Here is a 20,893-nt window from a genome sequence, read left to right on the forward strand (position 1 = left end):
ATGCTCAATGGAGGCTGTTACTTCCGATAAACGGCCTGCAAACACTGCTTATCCTATAATGTAAAATCAGCACTTATTCACGGTGTCTTACCTCATATACTCATGCTGTTTGTCTCTGGAATCTGCTATGCATCAGCTTCTAAACAGGATCATTTTGAAACCCCACATAAATGATAAACCTGACTCTGTTCTCGAGTGTGACTCCTTTATCATCTGTATTGGATTTAAAGTCTACTATATCAGTATAAACCCACTTCATTTATTAGTCGTCTCTGAGTTATTGAGCTAATTATAAATCCTCGCGTTTCATTAACAAGTAGCCTCTTTAGTGCTCATTCTTTAGTAATTCTCAAACCGTATGTTTCTCTTCAAATGACCTCGGGTTAAATGGATCATATATGAAACAAAACCCAATTTTCTAGTCATCATTTTGGAGTTGTTCAGTAGCTGTTTATTGCTTTGTCCTTTATTCTAATAATAATATAAATGCATTTGGAAAATCATCACTCACTTTCTTACCTGACGATCCTCTTGCTCCGGTCAAAACAAAAGCTAAACAGTAGCTTTCAGTCCCAGAATTATTTGAGAAGCCTGCTTTTTGACTTAGTCATTCCTCGTATTGATCTCCAATTGGAATTCTAGTAGTGAGGCAGGATAGTAAAATAGGGAAGCAACATTATTTTCACCTTGTCTTCATTGAACATTCCAGGCAAATCAGTCCTTACAATAGTTTTACCAAAAAAATGAAAATTGAAAGACATTGATGTTTTCAATGCCAATGAATTGTACATGCATAACATGTCTATATAAGCATAGAAGAAGCTTTTAGTATGTATTTCAAATCTCATACCAATTCAAGTCTGTGAGAAGAATCATGGGTTCATTCACTGGTTTCATTTTGATGATCCTCTCTATCTTATGCTTGGTCTTGTCTGCCACCTCAGCATACATGCCAGGAGATCGTAAAACATATATTGTCCACATGGACAAGGCGGCAATGCCAGCTCCATTTTCCACCCACCACCACTGGTACATGTCCACTCTTTCATCCCTCTCATCACCTGATGGTGATGCCCCAACCCATCTCTACACCTACAACCATGTCGTGGATGGATTCAGTGCCGTGTTATCACAGACGCACCTCAAAAACCTCCAGAAAATGCCAGGTCACCATGGCACGTACCTGGAAACATTTGGCCACCTCCACACCACCCACACCCCAAAATTTGTTGGCCTAAAGAAACATGCAGGGTTATGGCCAGCTGCAGGTTTTGGTAGTGACGTTATTGTGGGTGTTATCGATTCTGGAGTTTGGCCAGAGAGTCCGAGCTTTAAAGATGACGGCATGCCCCCAGTGCCTGAGCGATGGCGCGGCGCCTGTGAAGTGGGTGTTGAGTTTAACGCTTCACATTGCAACAGAAAACTGATAGGTGCACGTTCATTCAACAAAGGGCTGAAGCAGTATGGCTTGAAAATATCAACAACATTTGATTATGATTCTCCGAGAGATTTCTTGGGTCATGGGACTCATACATCATCAACAATAGCCGGCAGTCGTGTTCAAAATGCTAATTACTTCGGCTACGCTGAAGGAACTGCAATTGGAGTTGCACCAATGGCGAGGATTGCAATGTACAAAATAGCGTTCTACAATGATACTCTTAAGGCAGCAGCTGTTGATGTTTTGGCTGGCATGGATCAAGCCATAGCTGACGGTGTAGATGTCATGTCATTGTCCCTGGGTTTCCCAGAGACAACATTTGATGAGAACCCAATAGCCATTGGAGCTTTTGCAGCATTGAAGAAAGGAATTTTTGTTGCCTGTTCAGCAGGAAATTCAGGACCACGTCCATACTCCATAGAAAATGGAGCACCTTGGATTACAACAGTTGGTGCAGGAACTGTTGATAGAGAGTTTGCAGCCCGCGTCACCCTTGGCAACGAAGAGCTATCAGTTCTTGGAAAATCTGTGTACCCGGAGAATCTGTTTGTCTCCAGGGAACCTATATACTTCGGATATGGAAATAGATCCAAAGAAATTTGTGAAGGTAACTCAACAGACCCTAGAGCAGTTGCAGGCAAGTATATCTTTTGTGCATTTGACTATAAAGGTAACATAACCGTAAGTCAGCAATTGAAGGAAGTGCGCAGAACTAGAGCCGCCGGAGCTATCATTAGTGCAGACTCAAGGCAAAATATGTTTCCCGACGACTTTGACATGCCTTTCGTTACCGTAAACCTGAATAACGGAGAGTTAGTGAAGAAGTACATAATCAATGCGGATAATGCAACTGTTAGTATCAAGTTCCAGATCACAATATTGGGCACCAAGCCATCTCCACAAGTAGCCAAATTTTCATCACGAGGGCCTTCTCTTCGATCTCCATGGATTCTAAAGCCTGATATATTGGCTCCAGGAGTTGATATCTTGGGGGCATGGGTTCCCAACAGGCCTATAGCTACAATTCGTGATATTGGTAAGCTACTCACTGAATATGCTCTCGAATCCGGCACATCAATGTCTTGCCCTCATGCAGCTGGTATAGCCGCGCTGCTTAAAGCCACCCACCGTGAGTGGAGTTCAGCTGCCATCCGTTCAGCAATGATGACAACAGCTGATGTTCTTGATAATGCTTATGATATGATCACTGACATATCAACCGGAGCTGCTGGAACTCCTCTTGATTTCGGTGCAGGGCATATAAATCCCAACAAGGCCATGGATCCAGGACTTGTGTATGATATTGAGGTCCAGGACTATATCAATTACTTGTGTGCGTTGAACTACACAAGTCAACAGATTAGAGTTCTCACAGGGACATCAAATTTTACATGTCAAAATGCCAATCTGGACCTAAACTATCCATCCTTTATAATCATCTTGAACAACACCAACACTGCAAGCTTCACATTCAAGAGGGTATTGACAAATGTAGCTGTTACGAGGTCTGTATATACTGCTGTAGTGAAGGCTCCAGCGGGTATGACGGTGGCTCTGCAACCAGTAACATTATCCTTTGATGAAAAGCATAGTAAAGCCGAGTTCAATTTGACAGTGAACATTAATCTGGGGAATGATGTTAGTCCAAAACGTAACTATCTTGGCAATTTTGGGTATTTGACATGGTATGAAGTCAACGAGAAGCATCTGGTGAGAAGCCCCATTGTCTCTGCATTTTCTGTTTCTAATGGGCAATGATAAATTCATTTTATTTGGATTGGATAACAAATCTAGTAGCTAAATGTTGAAAGCGTGTAGCTTCAAGGAATGAGTCTTATGGAATAGTAAAGTTCAGGATCCTTTACTTATTTGCACAAATCACGTCCATGAAATTAAACTTGTGTTGTTTTTTTCATTAGACCTTGAAATAGAAATGGAAAATCAGCACAATAGAAAATCAAAGAATAAATAAATATATAAATGTAGGATATAATCAGTTCATTCACAAATTCAGCAGCGTTAGTTTACCATCTATTAGCAACAATGGAATACTGGGGAAAAAAAAATACTTATCTTGGTACAGAAGCAGAAGCTCCATTGTTCAATGTCAGACCAATAAAATAAAATGGAACTGTAGAAAAGAGATTTATCAGCTAATTTCTGGTTATTTGATCTTGTCATTCCGCTTCTGATTTCTCTTATGATTTTCTGGCTATCATTTTCCATGGAAGCCGAGAAATCGAGCATTACCAAGATAGTTACGGTTTGGACTAACGACAATGGTAGATGTGCACATTTGCATATATCGGCCGTTGGCGTTGCAGCACCCAGAGGTCAATCGCCGGCGTAGCAGGCTCGCAGCTCTCCACTTAATGTTGACAGTAATTGGTAAGGATGTTCTGTTTATTTTCTCTTTCTGTTAATAAGGTTAATTTTAAGAAAAATATGTCTAATTGCACCATGGAGCTGATTATGAGAGTGATGTTGCCGGCAAAGCAGTCTTGCATATTTTAAAGCATGCAAAAAATGAATCAAATTTCCATGTATAAATTAATTAATTAATTTTCTTATGCGCTGCAGTTTAGACAAAGTTTTGGGTTTCTTTGTTGGGGCTTTGTCTTTTTTGGTCTATAATGTGTATTGTTGTTCTGTGTTTTCATTAAATTATTGTTGAATAGCACTAATGTTTGCTTTCATATAAACAGAAGCAGATTTTACAATTACGCTGTTACGAGTTTTTTTAACCTGAAATTGCAACCCAAACTGTAATTGAGTATGACACGAACCCGAACCAAATTTGAAACTGAATCAAACGCAACCGAACTTGAAGCTGAGCCTAACTAAACCGAAATAATTTCTCTAAACCAAACGGGTAGCAATTCGTAAAACCGAACTGAAAATTGAAATACCCACCCCTATCGCTGGGTTTATGAAACATTATGATAATAACTGATTGCTTTGAATTGTTCTAGTGTGTAAAGCATTTTCATTTGCTTGTTGGATATTAAGAAATAATTATGGTTTTTTTTTCTGACATTTATTAGCCCTTGCTTCAATTGATGTTTGCTTGAATAGGTGGAGTTTTTAATAATGGTTGTTGTAAATGGAATTAGGAACCTGACCCGAAGTAACAAACCGACCCGAAATTAGCAACAAAAACTGTTCTGCAACCCAGACGGTATTTGACCCCGAATTAACAACCCGAAACTGAACAGAATTACAAACCTGAACCGAACCAAAATAAATTTTCAACCCGAATTGAATATTGATATCAATTATCATACTTTGCCTGATGTGTGCTCTGATGCAATTAACGAGAGCTTCTTGTCGAAGCATCATCATTTTTCTTTTTTGATGATAAGATTTCGACGTGTTTTCACATTTCTAACAGGTTCAACCAATTTGACTGCTTACTCTGCAACTTTGTTCAGTGGATTTCTTGCTGTGATATCTGTAAATATAGTTATTGCATTTTACATTTATATGGCAATGAGGGAACCTTCAGACAAACGTGAGCCAGATCCTAAATTTCTTGCCGAGGCCAAAGCTAGTGTAACCCAGTCTACCGGTAAAGCTGAGGTTTCTTCTGAATCCCTCAAGAAAGAAGTGTAGGATACCAAAGCCTTGGCCATTTCACCTTGAGAAAATTTTCAACTGAAAACGTGCGAGCAGGGCCCATTGTTGATTGGATAAAGTTGAAATATGCTTGGTTGTCTATGTTTCTATATTGTCATGTCAGACTCAACACTACAATTTTCTGAGATGCATGCATGATTTTGTGGTGATAACTTAATTCTTTTTTCTTTTGGGAACAGAACTTTAAAGTGGATGAAGTGTCAGGGGAGGTGGAATACTCGTATAATAATAATAACCTCATATGGTATAATTATTGGAAACCAGCAATGATTAACGGATGAGGATACTCTTCTATCACTTTAGCTTCAAAAGTGCCTGCAGCCGACACATTTTTTTAAAAAAAAATTAAATGTGTTGATGAGCTTTTGGTTCTATTCGATCTTGTGAAAAATGCTAATGTAATGTTGGTCTTGAACCTTCAGTAATGAAGATTTATTGGGGTGATTGATAGTTGAACTATTACAATTTGATTTGCAATGGTTAGAAAATTTGAGGTTCCATTTTTGTTTATCAAGGTTGGGAAATGGTTTTTCATTATAAATATTTAAAACAAATAAATTGAATAGTACAACTTCTCAGAGGTTCTCACTACATGAATTATCCAAGATTATCCCCTCAATGCTGCTATAATTAAGCTTGCCCCAATCATTATACTATTAGTAATATGCCCTAAAGGCCAATCAAATGGTGTTTGTTTGTTTAGGAAATTATTGTATTTGAATAGCATTTTGATATTTATAAAATGGTAAAGTTATCAACATTCATAAATTAATTTAATGAATATAGTCCAAGAAGTAAAATAGTTAAGGAACACATTCTCGAGTTTGTCGAGAATATGAAACGTGCATCCTTTGTACTATACTTCTAAAATAGTTCCTAGTGGTGGATTTATGATTGTACATTATAAATTCCTATAAACACTAGTATGTGTTATGACTCCTTATGGTATGTGATACTAAAATGGATGGTGAGTTTCATATCATTGACATGAGATGTCAAGTCAAACACATAGGTACTTGTTGAGAGAACAAGTTTACTGAACTTGACCAAATATAGTAAGCCATATGGTTTTGAGTGTTAATGGCTTATTATACATTGTGATAGACACTATGTTTAGTAATGGTCTTTAGACCCAAGGCATAACAGATGTCTTATACATAGACATCTCTGATATGTGAAAGCATAATGATTGATTCCTAATCAAGGAAGAGATCTAGCAATAGCTGTCATGGTTGGCTATGTATGGAGACAAGTGTATGACCAATATGGAATTCATCACTTTGTAATATACAAAAAAGATGTCCCTGTGAGATAATATGAATTGGCATGAGAAATCCTTGGCCAAGGTGAAATATGTTTGAAGGAGTTCAAATTATATTTTCATGCCAAGTTCATTTAGATTTATTTTGAGATAAAGCATAACTGCTTAACATAATAAACCATAAGTCGTGCTTTTCTCTGAACATGGATGATGAAGAGACAAAGACATAGAGATACAATGGAATAGATTTTATAGATCCAACAATTCTTGTTATTTGGATGGTTGTGAAATACATTTAGGTGTCACTCATGACTTGTAGAAACATTAAGATTAATATTGATAAAGCGTATTAGCAATGCATCTTAAGCTCATTAGAAAAGATCTATTTGATGACTAAAGAGTTTAGCATCATTTAATGAATAAAGAGTTATCATTAAAATAGTTCTACTACCTTATAACAAAGAACCTAAAAGGTCACACATCAAATAGAAATGAAAAAGGAGTTACTAGAAAATGAGAAGTTAAATTTCCTAATTTTAGGAAAATCGATATTTATATTATAATTCATTAAGAATGAATGAATGTATATATATATATATATCTTAAATATGATTTAAGATAGAAATTTAGATGTTCCATAAATAGTTTAAGGAACAAAATAAATTTCATAAATCTTCAATTAAACATTATGTATAATATCAAGCACGTAAAATGACTATTTTGGACATGTTCTGGTTCATATATGATTATGGACTTCTAGACCAATTTTGGGTTTAGAATTTTGGGCTTTTATTGGACCTAATATGGATTAAGAGAAAGCATTAGAACATGTCACAAAAGAAGCCCACATTTAACCATTTGATTTGATCAAAATGGGATTAATTAATTAAAGACAAAATTAATTAATTTAGCTATTTATTTATTTGATTAAATAAATTATTGAAGTGATAAGATCACATTCAATAAATAATGGCTTAGTGGGTGGGTCTAGCACATGATAATGTTTGGTGCCATTATTGAAGATAATGGTGGCTTTATTTGGTGGAATGAATCATCATGAACTAGCATTCATGTTTCTTCATTATCTCTCTCATTTCTAAACGATATTTCGTGATTCCAAATCCTATGAACTCCTAGAACATTTCTAAGTGTGGACTAACTAGAGGCATCACAATTGGGGTGCTTTAAGGATCTCAAATCGTGGCAAAACAGAAGCTGTTCGTGCAGAGGTCTATTTTCTGGACAGTGTTCGTAGCTTGCTGTTTTCAGTTATTTTCTCCTACTTCACGAAGTCGTTTTTGAAACTACAAGTGAGGAAATTAAACTTCAATCTTTCCTCTTGATTTTCGTTTTTGAATGAAGCCGATTCGAGGTTTCTAGAGCTTCCGCCATCCGTTTTAATTTTACTGCACAAAAGTTGCGTTTTTAGGAACCTCATAGACAAATGTTGTCCTTCAAGTGGTATCAGAGCCATCTTCATTCAATTTTGAATTTTTGAAGCATGATTTATGTTATTTCCATTTATAATAGCACGAAGGATGATCATGGAAAGACCTAGATATTTTATGATATATTTATGTCATGCGATGATTAAATATATGCGTGATTGAATGAGCTATTGATTTATTTGTTGATTTGGCCGATTTCTAAAGGCTTAAATGGTTCTAATATTTTTAAAATAGGGACTTGCATGTCCCTCCTTCTATTAAGATTTGATTGTATCCCATTACCCCTAAATTTGTACCCCAATTCTTCTAAATATGTAATTTCTACAAGATGATTGTAAAAGGAGGGACGACGTATTTACGATGCCTTGGAGGTTGGAGCAAGAAGACTTTATGAATCGTTGCAGCACTTCCAATGATATTTTGGCCTCTCAAATAGAAACTAATAATTGTAATAATTTGAGGCATAAGATGTCTCATAATCATTATTACTTGCTTGATACCTAGGTGGACCTTAAAACCAATTTTGGCTCAAATTGGTTTTATTAGAATATTCCATGATCATCCTTGATTAGTTTGTCTATAATATGCATGAGATGTATATTAGGGTGCTTAGACATATTTGAATATTGAAAATGGAATAATATGCTAAAAAGTGAGACCATAATAATGACCAAATACTCCCTATTTAAATAAACATAATTATTGTTAAGTTGTAATGATGGATATTGAGAATATCCATCATGGCCTACTAATACCAATGGAATATTTAAAATATTTTATGCTTGAGCTAGTTGTCATGGATACATGGGTTACTCATTCATTAAAATGTTGAAAACAAACCATATATTATATGATGATGCATAATTCATAAACTATCAATATATTGGAATGCGATAATTATGAGAAAATATTCCTGAGGAATATTTTCAATTTCATGTTTATGCAAAGACAATTAGCTATGTTCATAATTATGAGAAAATATTCCTCAGGAATTACATTTGGCTTAGGTGTATCTAGAACATAGCTAATTTTCTCATAATTAAGAACAATTCTTAAATTTCTGAACCAATCAATGTAATTGGGTCCCGTCAAACGGTAGTTATCCAGAATTCGTGCCAACGGATTATTCATTATTAAATATTTCTGCAGAAAATATAAATTAAATTATTAGCATTTTATTTTATTATAATTTATTTGATTTTGGTCTTTAAACCAAATAGTACCTCCCACTATTTTATCATTTCATTACACTCCCATATGCAAGAAACGGAAACTCTCATTAGTAAAAGTTTCTAGTAGGAATCGGATTCTCATTAGCATAAGTTTACCTCACCTAACAGTTCTTGGCTTACTTATTATAATGAGTAGGTAAATCTTATCAAATGCAGCTCATGCATTTACCGATTATCCTTCGGCCTCTAAATCATTAATACATGACCTAACAGTTCTTAGTATAAATGATTTAGTTAAGTTTACCCTAATACCCTTGCATATTTCAAAACATCTTACTAACCTCACCTGACAGTTTTTGGTAGCTTAATGTATGAATTATGCATCATCATATGATATATGGTTTGTTTTCAACATTTTAATGAATGAGTAGCCCATGTACCCATGACAACTAGCCCAAGCATAAAATATTTTAAATATTCCATTGGTATTAGTAGGTCATGATGAATATTATCAATATCCATCATTACAACTTAACAATAATTATGTTTATTTAAATAGGGAGTATTTGATCATTATTATGGTCTCACTTTTTAGCATATTATTCCATTTTCAATATTCAAATATGTCTAAGCACCCTAATATACATCTCATGCATATTATAGACAAACTAATCAAGGATGATCATGGTATATTCTAATAAAACCAATTTGAGCCAAAATTGGTTTTAAGGTCCACCTAGGTATCAAGCAAGCAATAATGATTATGAGACATCTTATGCCTCAAATTATTACAATTATTAGTTTCTATTTGAGAGGCCAAAATATCATTGGAAGTGCTGCAATGATTCATAAAGTCTTCTTGCTCCAACTTCCAAGGCATCGTAAATACATCGTCCCTCCTTTTACAATCATCTTGTAGAAATTACATATTTAAAAGAATTGGGGTACAAATTTAGGGGTAATGGGATACAATCAGATCTTAATAGAAGGAGGGACATGTAAGTCCCTATTTTAAAAATATTACAACCATTTAAGCCTTTAGAAATCGGCCAAATCAACAAATAAATCAATAGCTCATTCAATCACGCATATATTCAATCATCACATGACATAAATTTATCATAAAATATCTAGGTCTTTCCATGATCATCCTTCATGCTATTATAAATGCAAATAACATAAATCATGCTTCAAAAATTCAAAATTGAATGAAGATGGCTCTGATACCACTTGAAGGACAACATTTGTCTATGAGGTTCCTAAAAACGCAACTTTTGTGCAGTAAAATTAAAACGGATGGCGGAAGCTCTAGAAACCTCGAATCGGCTTCATTCAAAAACGAAAATCAAGAGGAAAGATTGAAGTTTAATTTCCTCACTTGTAGTTTCAAAAACGACTTCGTGAAGTAGGAGAAAATGACTGAAAACAGCAAGCTGCGAACACTGTCCAACAAATAGACCTCTGCACGAACCGCTTCTATTTTGCCACGATTTGAGATCCTTAAAGCACCCCAATTGTGATGCCTCTAGTTAGTCCACACTTAGAAATGTTCTAGGAGTTCATAGGATTTGGAATCACGAAATTGCGTTTAGAAATGAGAGAGATAATGAAGAAACATGAATGCTAGTTCATGATGATTCATTCCACCAAATAAAGCCACCATTATCTTCAATAATGGCACCAAACATTATCATGTGCTAGACCCACCCACTAAGCCATTATTTATTGAATGTGATCTTATCACTTCAATAATTTATTTAATCAAATAAATAAATAGCTAAATTAATTAATTTTGTCTTTAATTAATTAATCCCATTTTGATCAAATCAAATGGTTAAATGTGGGCTTCTTTTGTGACATGTTCTAATGCTCTCTCTTAATCCATATTAGGTCCAATAAAAGCCCAAAATTCTAAACCCAAAATTGGTCTAGAAGTCCATAATCATATATGAACCAGAACATGTCCAAAATAGTCATTTTACGTGCTTGATATTATACATAATGTTTAATTGAAGATTTATGAAATTTATTTTGTTCCTTAAACTATTTATGGAACATCTAAATTTCTATCTTAAATCATATTTAAGATATATATATATACATTCATTCATTCTTAATGAATTATAATATAAATATCGATTTTCCTAAAATTAAGAAATTTAACTTCTCATTTTCTAGGAACTCCTTTTCCATTTCTAAGTGTGGACTAACTAGAGGCATCACAATTGGGGTGCTTTAAGGATCTCAAATCGTGGCAAAACAGAAGTTGTTCGTGCAGAGGTATATTTTCTGGACAATGTTCGTAGCTTGCTGTTTTCAGTCATTTTCTCCTACTTCACGAAGTCGTTTTTGAAATTACAAGTGAGGTAATTAAACTTCAACCTTTTCTCTTGATTTTCGTTTTTGAATGAAGCCGATCCGAGGTTTATAGAGCTTCCACCATCCGTTTTAATTTTACTGCACAAAAGTTGCGTTTTTAGGAACCTCATGGACAAATGTTGTCCTTCATATACATCTTTACAAAATTTTAAAGAGATCTAAAGGATCTTTTTCCTCAAATTCCTCTTTGGCCTTATTCTATCATCCCCCCTTTCCCCGTTCTACTTTTGGAAAACCCTACGTTATATCACCAGATCTCGATTATGGAATTCATGAAATCCTCATCATTGCAAGTAACTTATTATGCATGTTTCTGATTCATCCTTGGAGAATTATTAGATAACCAAAATTTGAATGCAACTTTAAGCATCATTTGTTTATTTTTAAGGTCAATGGAATATTCAATAAATAAATGTTTCACTACATGATCATATCACACTTCATGCTTGAAAGAACCTTGGCTAACAGTAATTAACATAGAGATTCAACAAATAGTGTCGCCCGAGAAATTTTTGATAATATTGGAATGCGATAGTACTTTGGAAAGATCCACTTGGAAGAAATATCTGTAAGGGGCTTGAAAAATAGCAACTAACTAGTGAAATAAAGGTAAAAACTTGGCAAGTCTAATGAAAGTTCAGCAGCTATAACATCCACCTAAATTTATGAATCCATACGAAAAACATTAGCTAACAATTTCACATGAATCCATGGTTTACAAAATTGAACTCGTTAATCTTAAAATTGTCACTAAACAGATAAAGAGAGGCACAAATATTCTCAATCTGTTATATCAAAACAGAGTTTGGCCTCATCCCGAGGACCGTTAATCTCGAATTTGTATTCCTGAGTTCATATAAGCCAGTACGGACAATCCACATTCACAAAAACCAACATACCTAAAAACAACACAAAGAGTAACCGATGCAGCATATGAACATCAAGCTACAAGCTTCTTTCCTACCATTTGGTTCTTATGAAGTTTTATTAGATGGTGTTTGGGCATAACAGTCCAACCGACAGATCTAGATTCAAATGAATGAATGCCACGGAAAGTCGCCGATGGGCTGGCTTAAAAACCTCAATTTGTTGCCACTGTATTCTATTATGAGGGTGAAAAGTCGAGGACGTGCAGGATTGGGATGTCTCTGTCTGTATGTATAAACTACACGCATGTTGCTGGTGGGTCTACGCAGAGAATTAATTGCTGCCACTGACTTGTCGTTGTCTTTTGCCACCAAATTTTTCAATCAACTGACGAATGAGGGAGCTTGGTAAATTTCTAATAATATTAATTTGGTGGTCCAGCGCAGAAGATATTAACTTGTCAGATGTAAGCAAGTACTTCCTTAGTTTTCCCAATTCTCTCCTATTCAGATAAGCGGGAAAAAAAAAAAAGGCTCATCATAGTACAAATCTACTAGGAGAGACGATCATGACAAGTTTAAAGAATCCTATGAAAAATTTACATATGAAGACAATCATACTCAAATTTGTGGATGAGTTGTTTGGGGGGTAAAAGAGGCAGCATGATTGAATACGATTTCGTGCAAATCATGCTCTCCTCGACATTAGAGTTAACAGCTGGCCTCCTCGAGTTGTGATTGATAGAAGCTCTTAAGCAATCTGCTTTAGTCATTACGTAGCAGGTAGGTCGCTCTACAGGTTTGCTCGCAGAAGGATCTCACAAGGGGAGACTCAAACCAAGTCAACCTAAACACTCATCGTGAGTCAACTCGAGAATTCTAGGGTTTTGTGATGAACATAATTTATATACATATTTTATTTTTTATTATATAATTATTAGTTATTTTATTTTTTATTTTTAATTAATTAAATTATTTTCTTAAATAAGAAATTAATTGGAGATTATGAATGAAAAATACATAAAAAATAATAATTAGATAATATTAAAGATCAAATCAATTTGTGGAAGCAATTAAGTAGATGTGCATGATATTCAAGATGAAGAAACCGAAGCCAATAAATTAAATGAGTCATGCTCATGCAAACCAAGAAGACGTGTAAAGCTAAAGCTCTAAAAGACATTATTAATTGGCCCTGTGCTTTTAAGTCAAACAAGTGGCTTGCTTTCAAACATTAATGAGGAAACAATTTAAAAGTGGCTTGGTGAGCACGTGAGTGAAGCCAAAACAAATTAAAAGGCCAAACCTTTTGGCTTTAGAATTGGAAAAGTCGGTGAGCCAATTTTAAAGACTAGGTGGTGTTTGGTTTTAAAAAAAGAGAGGAGAGGAATAGAGTGGAATGGAGGGGAAATGAGAAGAGAGCAGTGAAAGAGAATAGTAAAATTAAATTTCATTATTTGGTTTGACATAAAATTTGATAGGAAAATGAATTGTAATTTTTTTCTTTGGACAAATTTATCTTTTATCTTAAATATTAAATTATTTATATTAGTAATAAATATATATATATATATATATAAAATAAAATTGTGGTCCAGTGGCTGGCGGCGGAAGTTCGGCAGAGTTCCGGCGAGATTTGGCGGTGGACCGGCGACATACCGGCGGTGGTCCAGCGACTTTCCAGCAGAGGTCTATTTATAATATTAAATCAATAAAATAAAATTATAAATAATAATTATTAATGACATTAAATAAGTTAAAAAAATGAAGGGTAATTTTGAAAACTTTAGTTTCTAATATAAAAGGAATTTAAATTCTTCACTACTTAGTGTAGAATTCAAATTCTATATTATGATGGATATTAAATTCTAATGGAAATTAAGTTCTTATATATTTTGTCAAACCAAACAATGGAAATAAAAAGAGAATTTAAATTACTTTCATCTCCTACATTCTCTCCTCCTAACCAAACACCACTTAAGGGTGCGTTTGAGATTGAGGTGATGTAGCTTTTAAGCTACAGTTGCTGTGGAAAAAAAGCTGTGATTATGAAATAAAAATTAAAAATATGTAGTAAATATAAATTTTAAGTAATAATTTTGACAAAATTATTAAAGATATAATAGATTTTTCATTATACAAGTGAAAAATTATATTAACATAGCTTCCAAGCTACAGCAGCTAGTGTTTTCCAAACACTTTAGTACTGTACTTTAAAAGTTACAGCTACCAAACCTCAATCTCAAACACACCCTAAATACAAAAGCAAGCTTTTGGCTTTTGGAGAAGGGGAGCAGCTGCCAGGAAGAAAAAGAAGCAGACGCGATTCGGGGGAGACAGGAGCGGCAGCAACTGTTCAATTTTTCCCATGGCTGGGTTTATTTTATTTGGTACTCCCAATTCAAGTATGTCTAACTAATTTTCTTATACTGAGATTAAAGATGAAACCATATTTAATGAAATAATTATCTTTTTATTTAAATTAATTCCCTATATATGTGCTTTAATATTTATGGTTCTTGTTTCACATGATTAATTGGATGTTATTAAAATCTTTTCATCAATTCTGTCATGCATTATTGATTGTTAGGATTAATATTTGATTAAATCTATGCTTGGATCTATAAAGTTTATACATGATTATCTTTGATTTTGTCTTTCATTAAATTGTTTACATATAATGCTTATGAAAACTTTGACTATTTGTTATTCAATATGTTTACATGAGATGCTTAGATGTCATACTATTAAGTAGAAAAAGAACCTATATTAGATTTAATTACTTGGGTTTAATTATTATATCCATGAGATGATATAGATTGATTTTGAGTTGTCACTCTAAAATTGGAGATTAATTAATAATTAGATAATTATTAGTTGAATAGTGGTGGATTCTTAAATCTTTGTAATTTTGTCTTATTGAATTCTCATCTGCTTTAATTGTTTTCTTAGTTTAATTAGTTCAATTTTCTTGAACAAACTCAATTTGTCCAATTAGGTTAGGATTAATATTAATATTAATTTTAAATTTAAATTAGACTTTTCAATTCCTAACAATTTCTGTGGATTCGACCTCATTACCATTATTCTATCCCTAGATTCGTGCGCTTGCGAGTATATTAAAATTTTTCACAACATCTCGATCCTCTATAAGAACTCTAGAAAATTTAAAATCAAGTAAGTTTTCTCTTACTCACAAGACCTCTGGACTTTCTCTCTTTTCCAACTTTTTCTCATATTTACTTTAAAAGTAATTTTCGAAAGCATTTGGAATTAAGTCACAGGAGCTGTGGCATAAGTTTTTTCCTAAAAGACCTAATTTTTGACTTGAACGTCGAAGAATTCACGCTGGAAAACACATCTAATGTCCCACTAACTGTTTTTGTGAACGCAAGTGTATTTCAAGTGCTTGTGGTTGCTTGCATTTGCTCGAAGAGAGGAAGTGCCAGCAAGTATCGTCTCCCATAAAAACAAATTTAAGTATTGGTGTAGACACCTGCCCGGAACAACATGGACCAGATTTTTGCATCTAACATGAGTCATAGAAAATAAAACAATATTCAGTTTCTTGATGCTAAATGGCATTAGCAAGCCAAGGATCCTTTGTAATACGAAGACATTCATCCTCAAATTCTAATTCAGCAAATATTTGATTTGTCCTTAATATAAATGCATTTGGAAAGTTGCTCTGTTTCTCACCTGACGATCCTCTTGCTACCATAGGTTAAAAAAATAAAAAAAAAGTTTCAAGAGTAGCTTTCAGTCCCAGAATTATTTGAGAGGCCTACTTTTCCCAGAATTATTTGAGAGGCTGCTGTTTGATTCAGTCAATAATTGCTCCTATTGATCTCCATCGTCCAATTGGAATTTCAGTAGTGAGGCAGGATTGATGCTCCCAAAATGAAGAGTATTAAAAAAGGAAGCAAGATTATTTTCACCTTGTTTTCTTCGAACATTCCAGGCAAGTCGGTCCTTTTTTTTTTGCTTTTTTTTTCCTTCGATTTTTCTCTTGATCTCCACCATCAATTTGTTCTTTTCTTCCAACTTTTCTCTTGATAACTTCATCAGCGTACATTATACGCTTGCGTTTAAGAGGTTCATTAGGCTTGCGACTGTGAACTGAAGCAGCAAACTGAGTGCAAACCACACTGTTTTTTAGGCAGAAAATGCGCAGGGGAACAGTGAGTTCAGCATGATGTACATCTCCCAATTTGAGATATAAGAGCCCCTCTGTTTCAGCCCTGGCTTTGTAGCCAACACCTACAATCTTCAAAAGCCAAAAAAAATTGGCTTCCATCCCAGTTAAAGTAAATTTATCGTGTAAATTTCCTCAATAGCCGTCATAGCAAGTGCTCGGAACCCCAGGTAAATCAGTCCTTACAATAGCTTTACCAAAAAAAAGAAAAATTGAAAGACAATGATGTTTTCAATGCCAATGTACATGCATAGCATGTCTATATAAGTATAGAAGAAGCTTTTAGTATGTATTTCAAATGTCATACCAATTCAAGTCGGTGACAAGAATCATGGGAGCATTCACAGGCATCATTTTGATGATCCTCTCTATTTTACTCTTGGTCTTGTCTGCCGCCTCAGCATCTATGTTAAGAGATCGTAAAACGTATATTATCCACATGGACAAGTCGGCAATGCCAGCTCCATTTTCCACCCACCACCACTGGTACATGTCCATTCTTTCATCCCTTTCTTCACCTGATGGTGATGCCCCAACCCATCTCTACACCTACAACCATGTCATGGATGGATTCAGTGGCGTGTTATCGCAGACGCACCTCGACAAACTCCAGAAAATGCCAGGTCACCTTGCCACGTACCTGGAAACATTTGGCCACCTGCACACCACCCACACCCCAAAATTTCTCGGCCTAAAGAAACAAGCTGGGTTATGGCCAGCTGCAGGTTTTGGTAGTGACGTTATTGTGGGTGTTATTGATTCTGGAGTTTGGCCAGAGAGTCCGAGCTTTAAAGATGACGGCATGCCTCCAGTGCCTGAGCGATGGCGCGGTGCCTGTGAAGTGGGTGTTGAGTTTAATGCTTCTCATTGCAACAGAAAACTGATAGGAGCACGCTCATTCAGCAAAGGGCTGAAGCACTATGGCTTGAACATATCAACAACATTTGATTATGATTCTCCGAGAGATTTCTTGGGTCATGGGACTCATACATCATCAACAATAGCCGGCAGTCGTGTTCAAAATGCTAATTACTTCGGCTACGCTGAAGGAACTGCAATTGGAGTTGCACCAATGGCGAGGATTGCAATGTACAAAATAGCGTTCTACAATAATACTCTTAAGGCAGCAGCTGTTGATGTTTTGGCTGGCATGGATCAAGCCATAGCTGACGGTGTAGATGTCATGTCATTGTCCCTGGGTTTCCCAGAGACAACATTTGATGAGAACCCAATAGCCATTGGAGCTTTTGCAGCATTGAAGAAAGGAATTTTTGTTGCCTGTTCAGCAGGAAATTCAGGACCACGTCCATACTCCATACTAAATGGAGCACCTTGGATTACTACAGTTGCTGCAGGAACCGTTGACAGAGAGTTTGCAGCCTACGTCACCCTTGGCAATGAAGAGCTATCAGTTCTTGGAAAATCTGTGTACCCGGAGAATCTGTTTGTCTCCAGGGAACCTATATACTTCGGATATGGAAATAGATCCAAAGAAATTTGTGAAGGTAACTCAACAGACCCTAGAGCAGTTGCAGGCAAATATATCTTTTGTGCATTTGACTATAAAGGTAACATAACCGTAAGTCAGCAATTGGAGGAAGTGCGCAGAACTAGAGCCGCCGGAGCTATCATCAGTGCAGACTCAAGGCAAAATCTGTTTCCCGACGACTTTGACATGCCTTTCGTTACAGTAAACCTGAATAACGGAGAGTTAGTGAAGAAGTACATAATCAATGCGGATAATGCAACGGTTAGTATCAAGTTCCAGATCACGATATTGGGCACCAAGCCATCTCCACAAGTAGCCAATTTTTCATCACGAGGGCCTTCTCTTCGATCTCCATGGATTCTAAAACCTGATATATTGGCTCCGGGAGTTGATATCTTGGGGGCATGGGTTCCCAACAGGCCTATAGCTACAATTCGTGATCTTGGTAAGCTACTCACCGAATTTGCTCTCAAATCCGGCACATCAATGTCTTGCCCTCATGCAGCTGGTATAGCCGCGCTGCTTAAAGCCACCCACCGTGAGTGGAGTTCAGCTGCCATCCGTTCAGCAATGATGACAACAGCTGATGTTCTTGATAATGCTTATGATATGATCACTGACATATCAACCGGAGCTGCTGGAACTCCTCTTGATTTCGGTGCAGGGCATATAAATCCCAACAAGGCCATGGATCCAGGACTTGTGTATGATATTGAGATCCAGGACTATCTCAACTACTTGTGTGCAATGAACTACACTAGTCAACAGATTCGAGTTGTCACAGGGACATCGGATTTTACATGTGAGCATGGCAATCTGGATCTTAATTATCCATCATTTATCATCATCTTGAACAACAGCAACACTGCTAGCTTCACCTTCAAGAGGGTATTGACAAATGTAGCCGATACCAGGTCAACTTATACTGCAGCAGTGAAGGCTCCAGTGGGTATGACAGTGACTGTGGAACCAGCAACATTATCCTTTGCCGGAAAGTTTAGCAAAGCTGAGTTCAGTTTGACTGTGAACATTAATCTGGGAAATGCTTTTAGTCCCAAAAGTAACTTTCTTGGAAATTTTGGGTATTTGACATGGTATGAAGTTAAAAGAAAGCATACGGTGAGAAGCCCCATTGTCGCTGCTTTTGCTAATAATTCTAGAGGAGTGACAATAGTTGAAAATATAGCATAGACAACAGTAGAAAGAATTCAAGTAATAAACGACTCTTGGCAAATAGAAATCCATCTTATGCAGAGTTTGTTATTAGGACTTCCTGTTAATGTTGTAAGAAATGACTAGATGCTTCATAATAATCTTGAGAATTTCGTCCAAAATATTTCGAGTAAGAAATGTTTGAGGAAAATATTAAGGAAGGTTGCTGTGATATTCAATATTTTTAGAATAATTTGGATATACTTATATTTTTGTCAAAATGGCAGTAAAAGAGTTTTTTTTTTTTTTTTAACTTTACTATTTGTATCATTAACGATTTCAGATCATTTTGCAAACGAATCAACCAATAGTAGCTAAATCTTAGGCTGCTGGCCAGCAAAATGAATTAATGAAAATAAACATCAGACCTAGCCATGATCAGTCAATTTAGCGTTTGATTTATTATGTGTTTCAGTTGAAACATCATGTACATACATACACATGCAGGCAAAGAAAGCTCCCACTTATCAGGTGGAAAAACTGCAAAACTAGAAGACACTTGAATTTACTTGCAGATAAGACAAAGAAAGAGATTGATGTTTTTTCACATTTCACGTGAGTCTTTAGATTATATATAAATGAATGGTTAGGATTAAATTAATTAAATAAAAAGTAACATTTGTTTCTTCTATTTATTGTTTTTCTCTCCTCTACTTCCTTTTTTTTTCTTGTTGGGTCTTCCGTCTCACTTTCCCTCTGTTCTTTAATTTTTACCATGACCATAGACAAAGGGACGTGTGATTTGAATGTTTGTCGACAAGGGAACAATCAATTTTCATATTTCTTTAATTTTTTAAGGTGAAATAAACTTTAATTTCATTTGATGACTCTGGTTTGGTAAAAAATTGTGCAAGAGAAATTTATGCAAGTTCAAAGCAACTATAATATAGTTAAGGGAAATCAAGAGTAATTAGGGCTGGCTTGAAGTAGAAACGAATAAGCCGATTGCTTAAGGTCCCAAATTTTAGGAAAATCTATTGGATATCTCTCTAATTAATAATTAATCTGTAATTAGGATTTTTTTAAATTAAAAAAATTGTATTTAGTAACCTTATTGTTAAAGCGATATAATTAATAATATTGTCTAACAATTAATTAATTCATTATTAGTTTTTACAAAAAATAAATAAATTTTTTACCTTTTCGGTTTCTTAAATAAGCTTAATTATTTAACATTAGAATTTTTGACTTTTAGCATTTCTTTTAATTTCTATTAAAAACCTTATAATCTAAAAAAAATCATAGGTGAAAAAATTTCTTACTCTACAAGGAAAATTATTACATGCATTAGTTCATTAAAAAAAAAATTCTTGAAATACAAAGTTCATATCCATTATCTGATCATCAATTTATCATCTTAACTTTATATATGCTATTATTCTAAATATTTTATTTTAAAATAGTATTGTTCTCATTTATTTATTTGTTTATTTTTGTAAAACATTTGAAGCAAGTAAATTTTAGGTTTTTTTTATTGAAATTTTTTAGGATCTTCTTGATTATTTTTTAAATTTTAAAAATAAAGATAAAATAAATTTTGAGCTCTTTTATTTATTTATTTGAGTTTTGAAGTTGTTGAACAAAAAAAAAGTCCCATAAAACAAGTTCACCTAAGGGCTTAGATACGCTAAGCAGGCCCAGAAAGAGTTATGAGTAGAGGCGAGAGGAAAAAAAAATGTAAAGATGGCCATGAATAGGGGTGGGCAAAATACCCGACCCGAAAAATTTCGGGTTCGGGTCGGATCGGGTTGTTAATATAACCCGATCGGATGAAATATTGCAAACCCGATCGGG

The 20,893-nt window shown here is 34.9% G+C and overlaps 3 protein-coding genes across 3 annotated transcripts; 2 read left to right on the plus strand and 1 right to left on the minus strand.

Annotated features, from left to right (window-relative positions):
* The first annotated feature begins 859 nt into the window (after positions 1–859).
* Positions 860–3,214, plus strand: LOC127899168 (subtilisin-like protease SBT3). Its single transcript, XM_052432330.1, has one exon. It carries the CDS (start codon positions 875–877, stop codon positions 3,197–3,199), a length of 2,325 nt encoding a protein of 774 aa, XP_052288290.1. The 5' UTR covers positions 860–874; the 3' UTR covers positions 3,200–3,214.
* Positions 3,215–15,717: 12,503 nt separating this feature from the next.
* On the minus strand, positions 15,718–16,500 carry LOC112499267 (60S ribosomal protein L6, mitochondrial-like). Its single transcript, XM_025102072.2, has one exon. The coding sequence runs from the start codon at positions 16,498–16,500 to the stop codon at positions 16,138–16,140; it is 363 nt and encodes a 120-aa protein (XP_024957840.2). The 3' UTR covers positions 15,718–16,137.
* LOC102618232 (subtilisin-like protease SBT3) lies at positions 16,368–19,271 on the plus strand. The gene has a single exon (XM_006495200.4). It carries the CDS (start codon positions 16,697–16,699, stop codon positions 19,076–19,078), a length of 2,382 nt encoding a protein of 793 aa, XP_006495263.2. The 5' UTR covers positions 16,368–16,696; the 3' UTR covers positions 19,079–19,271.
* The last annotated feature ends 1,622 nt before the right edge of the window (positions 19,272–20,893 follow it).

The sequence above is a fragment of the Citrus sinensis genome, chromosome 8 (assembly GCF_022201045.2).
Source record: "Citrus sinensis cultivar Valencia sweet orange chromosome 8, DVS_A1.0, whole genome shotgun sequence".
Lineage (NCBI taxonomy): Eukaryota > Viridiplantae > Streptophyta > Magnoliopsida > Sapindales > Rutaceae > Citrus > Citrus sinensis.

Bases quoted from the DNA above. Each gene is read 5' to 3' on its own strand.
- LOC127899168 (XM_052432330.1), top strand. From the start codon at position 875: ATGGGTTCATTCACTGGTTTCATTTTGATGATCCTCTCTATCTTATGC.
- LOC112499267 (XM_025102072.2), bottom strand. From the start codon at position 16,500: ATGGAAGCCAATTTTTTTTGGCTTTTGAAGATTGTAGGTGTTGGCTAC.
- LOC102618232 (XM_006495200.4), top strand. From the start codon at position 16,697: ATGTCATACCAATTCAAGTCGGTGACAAGAATCATGGGAGCATTCACA.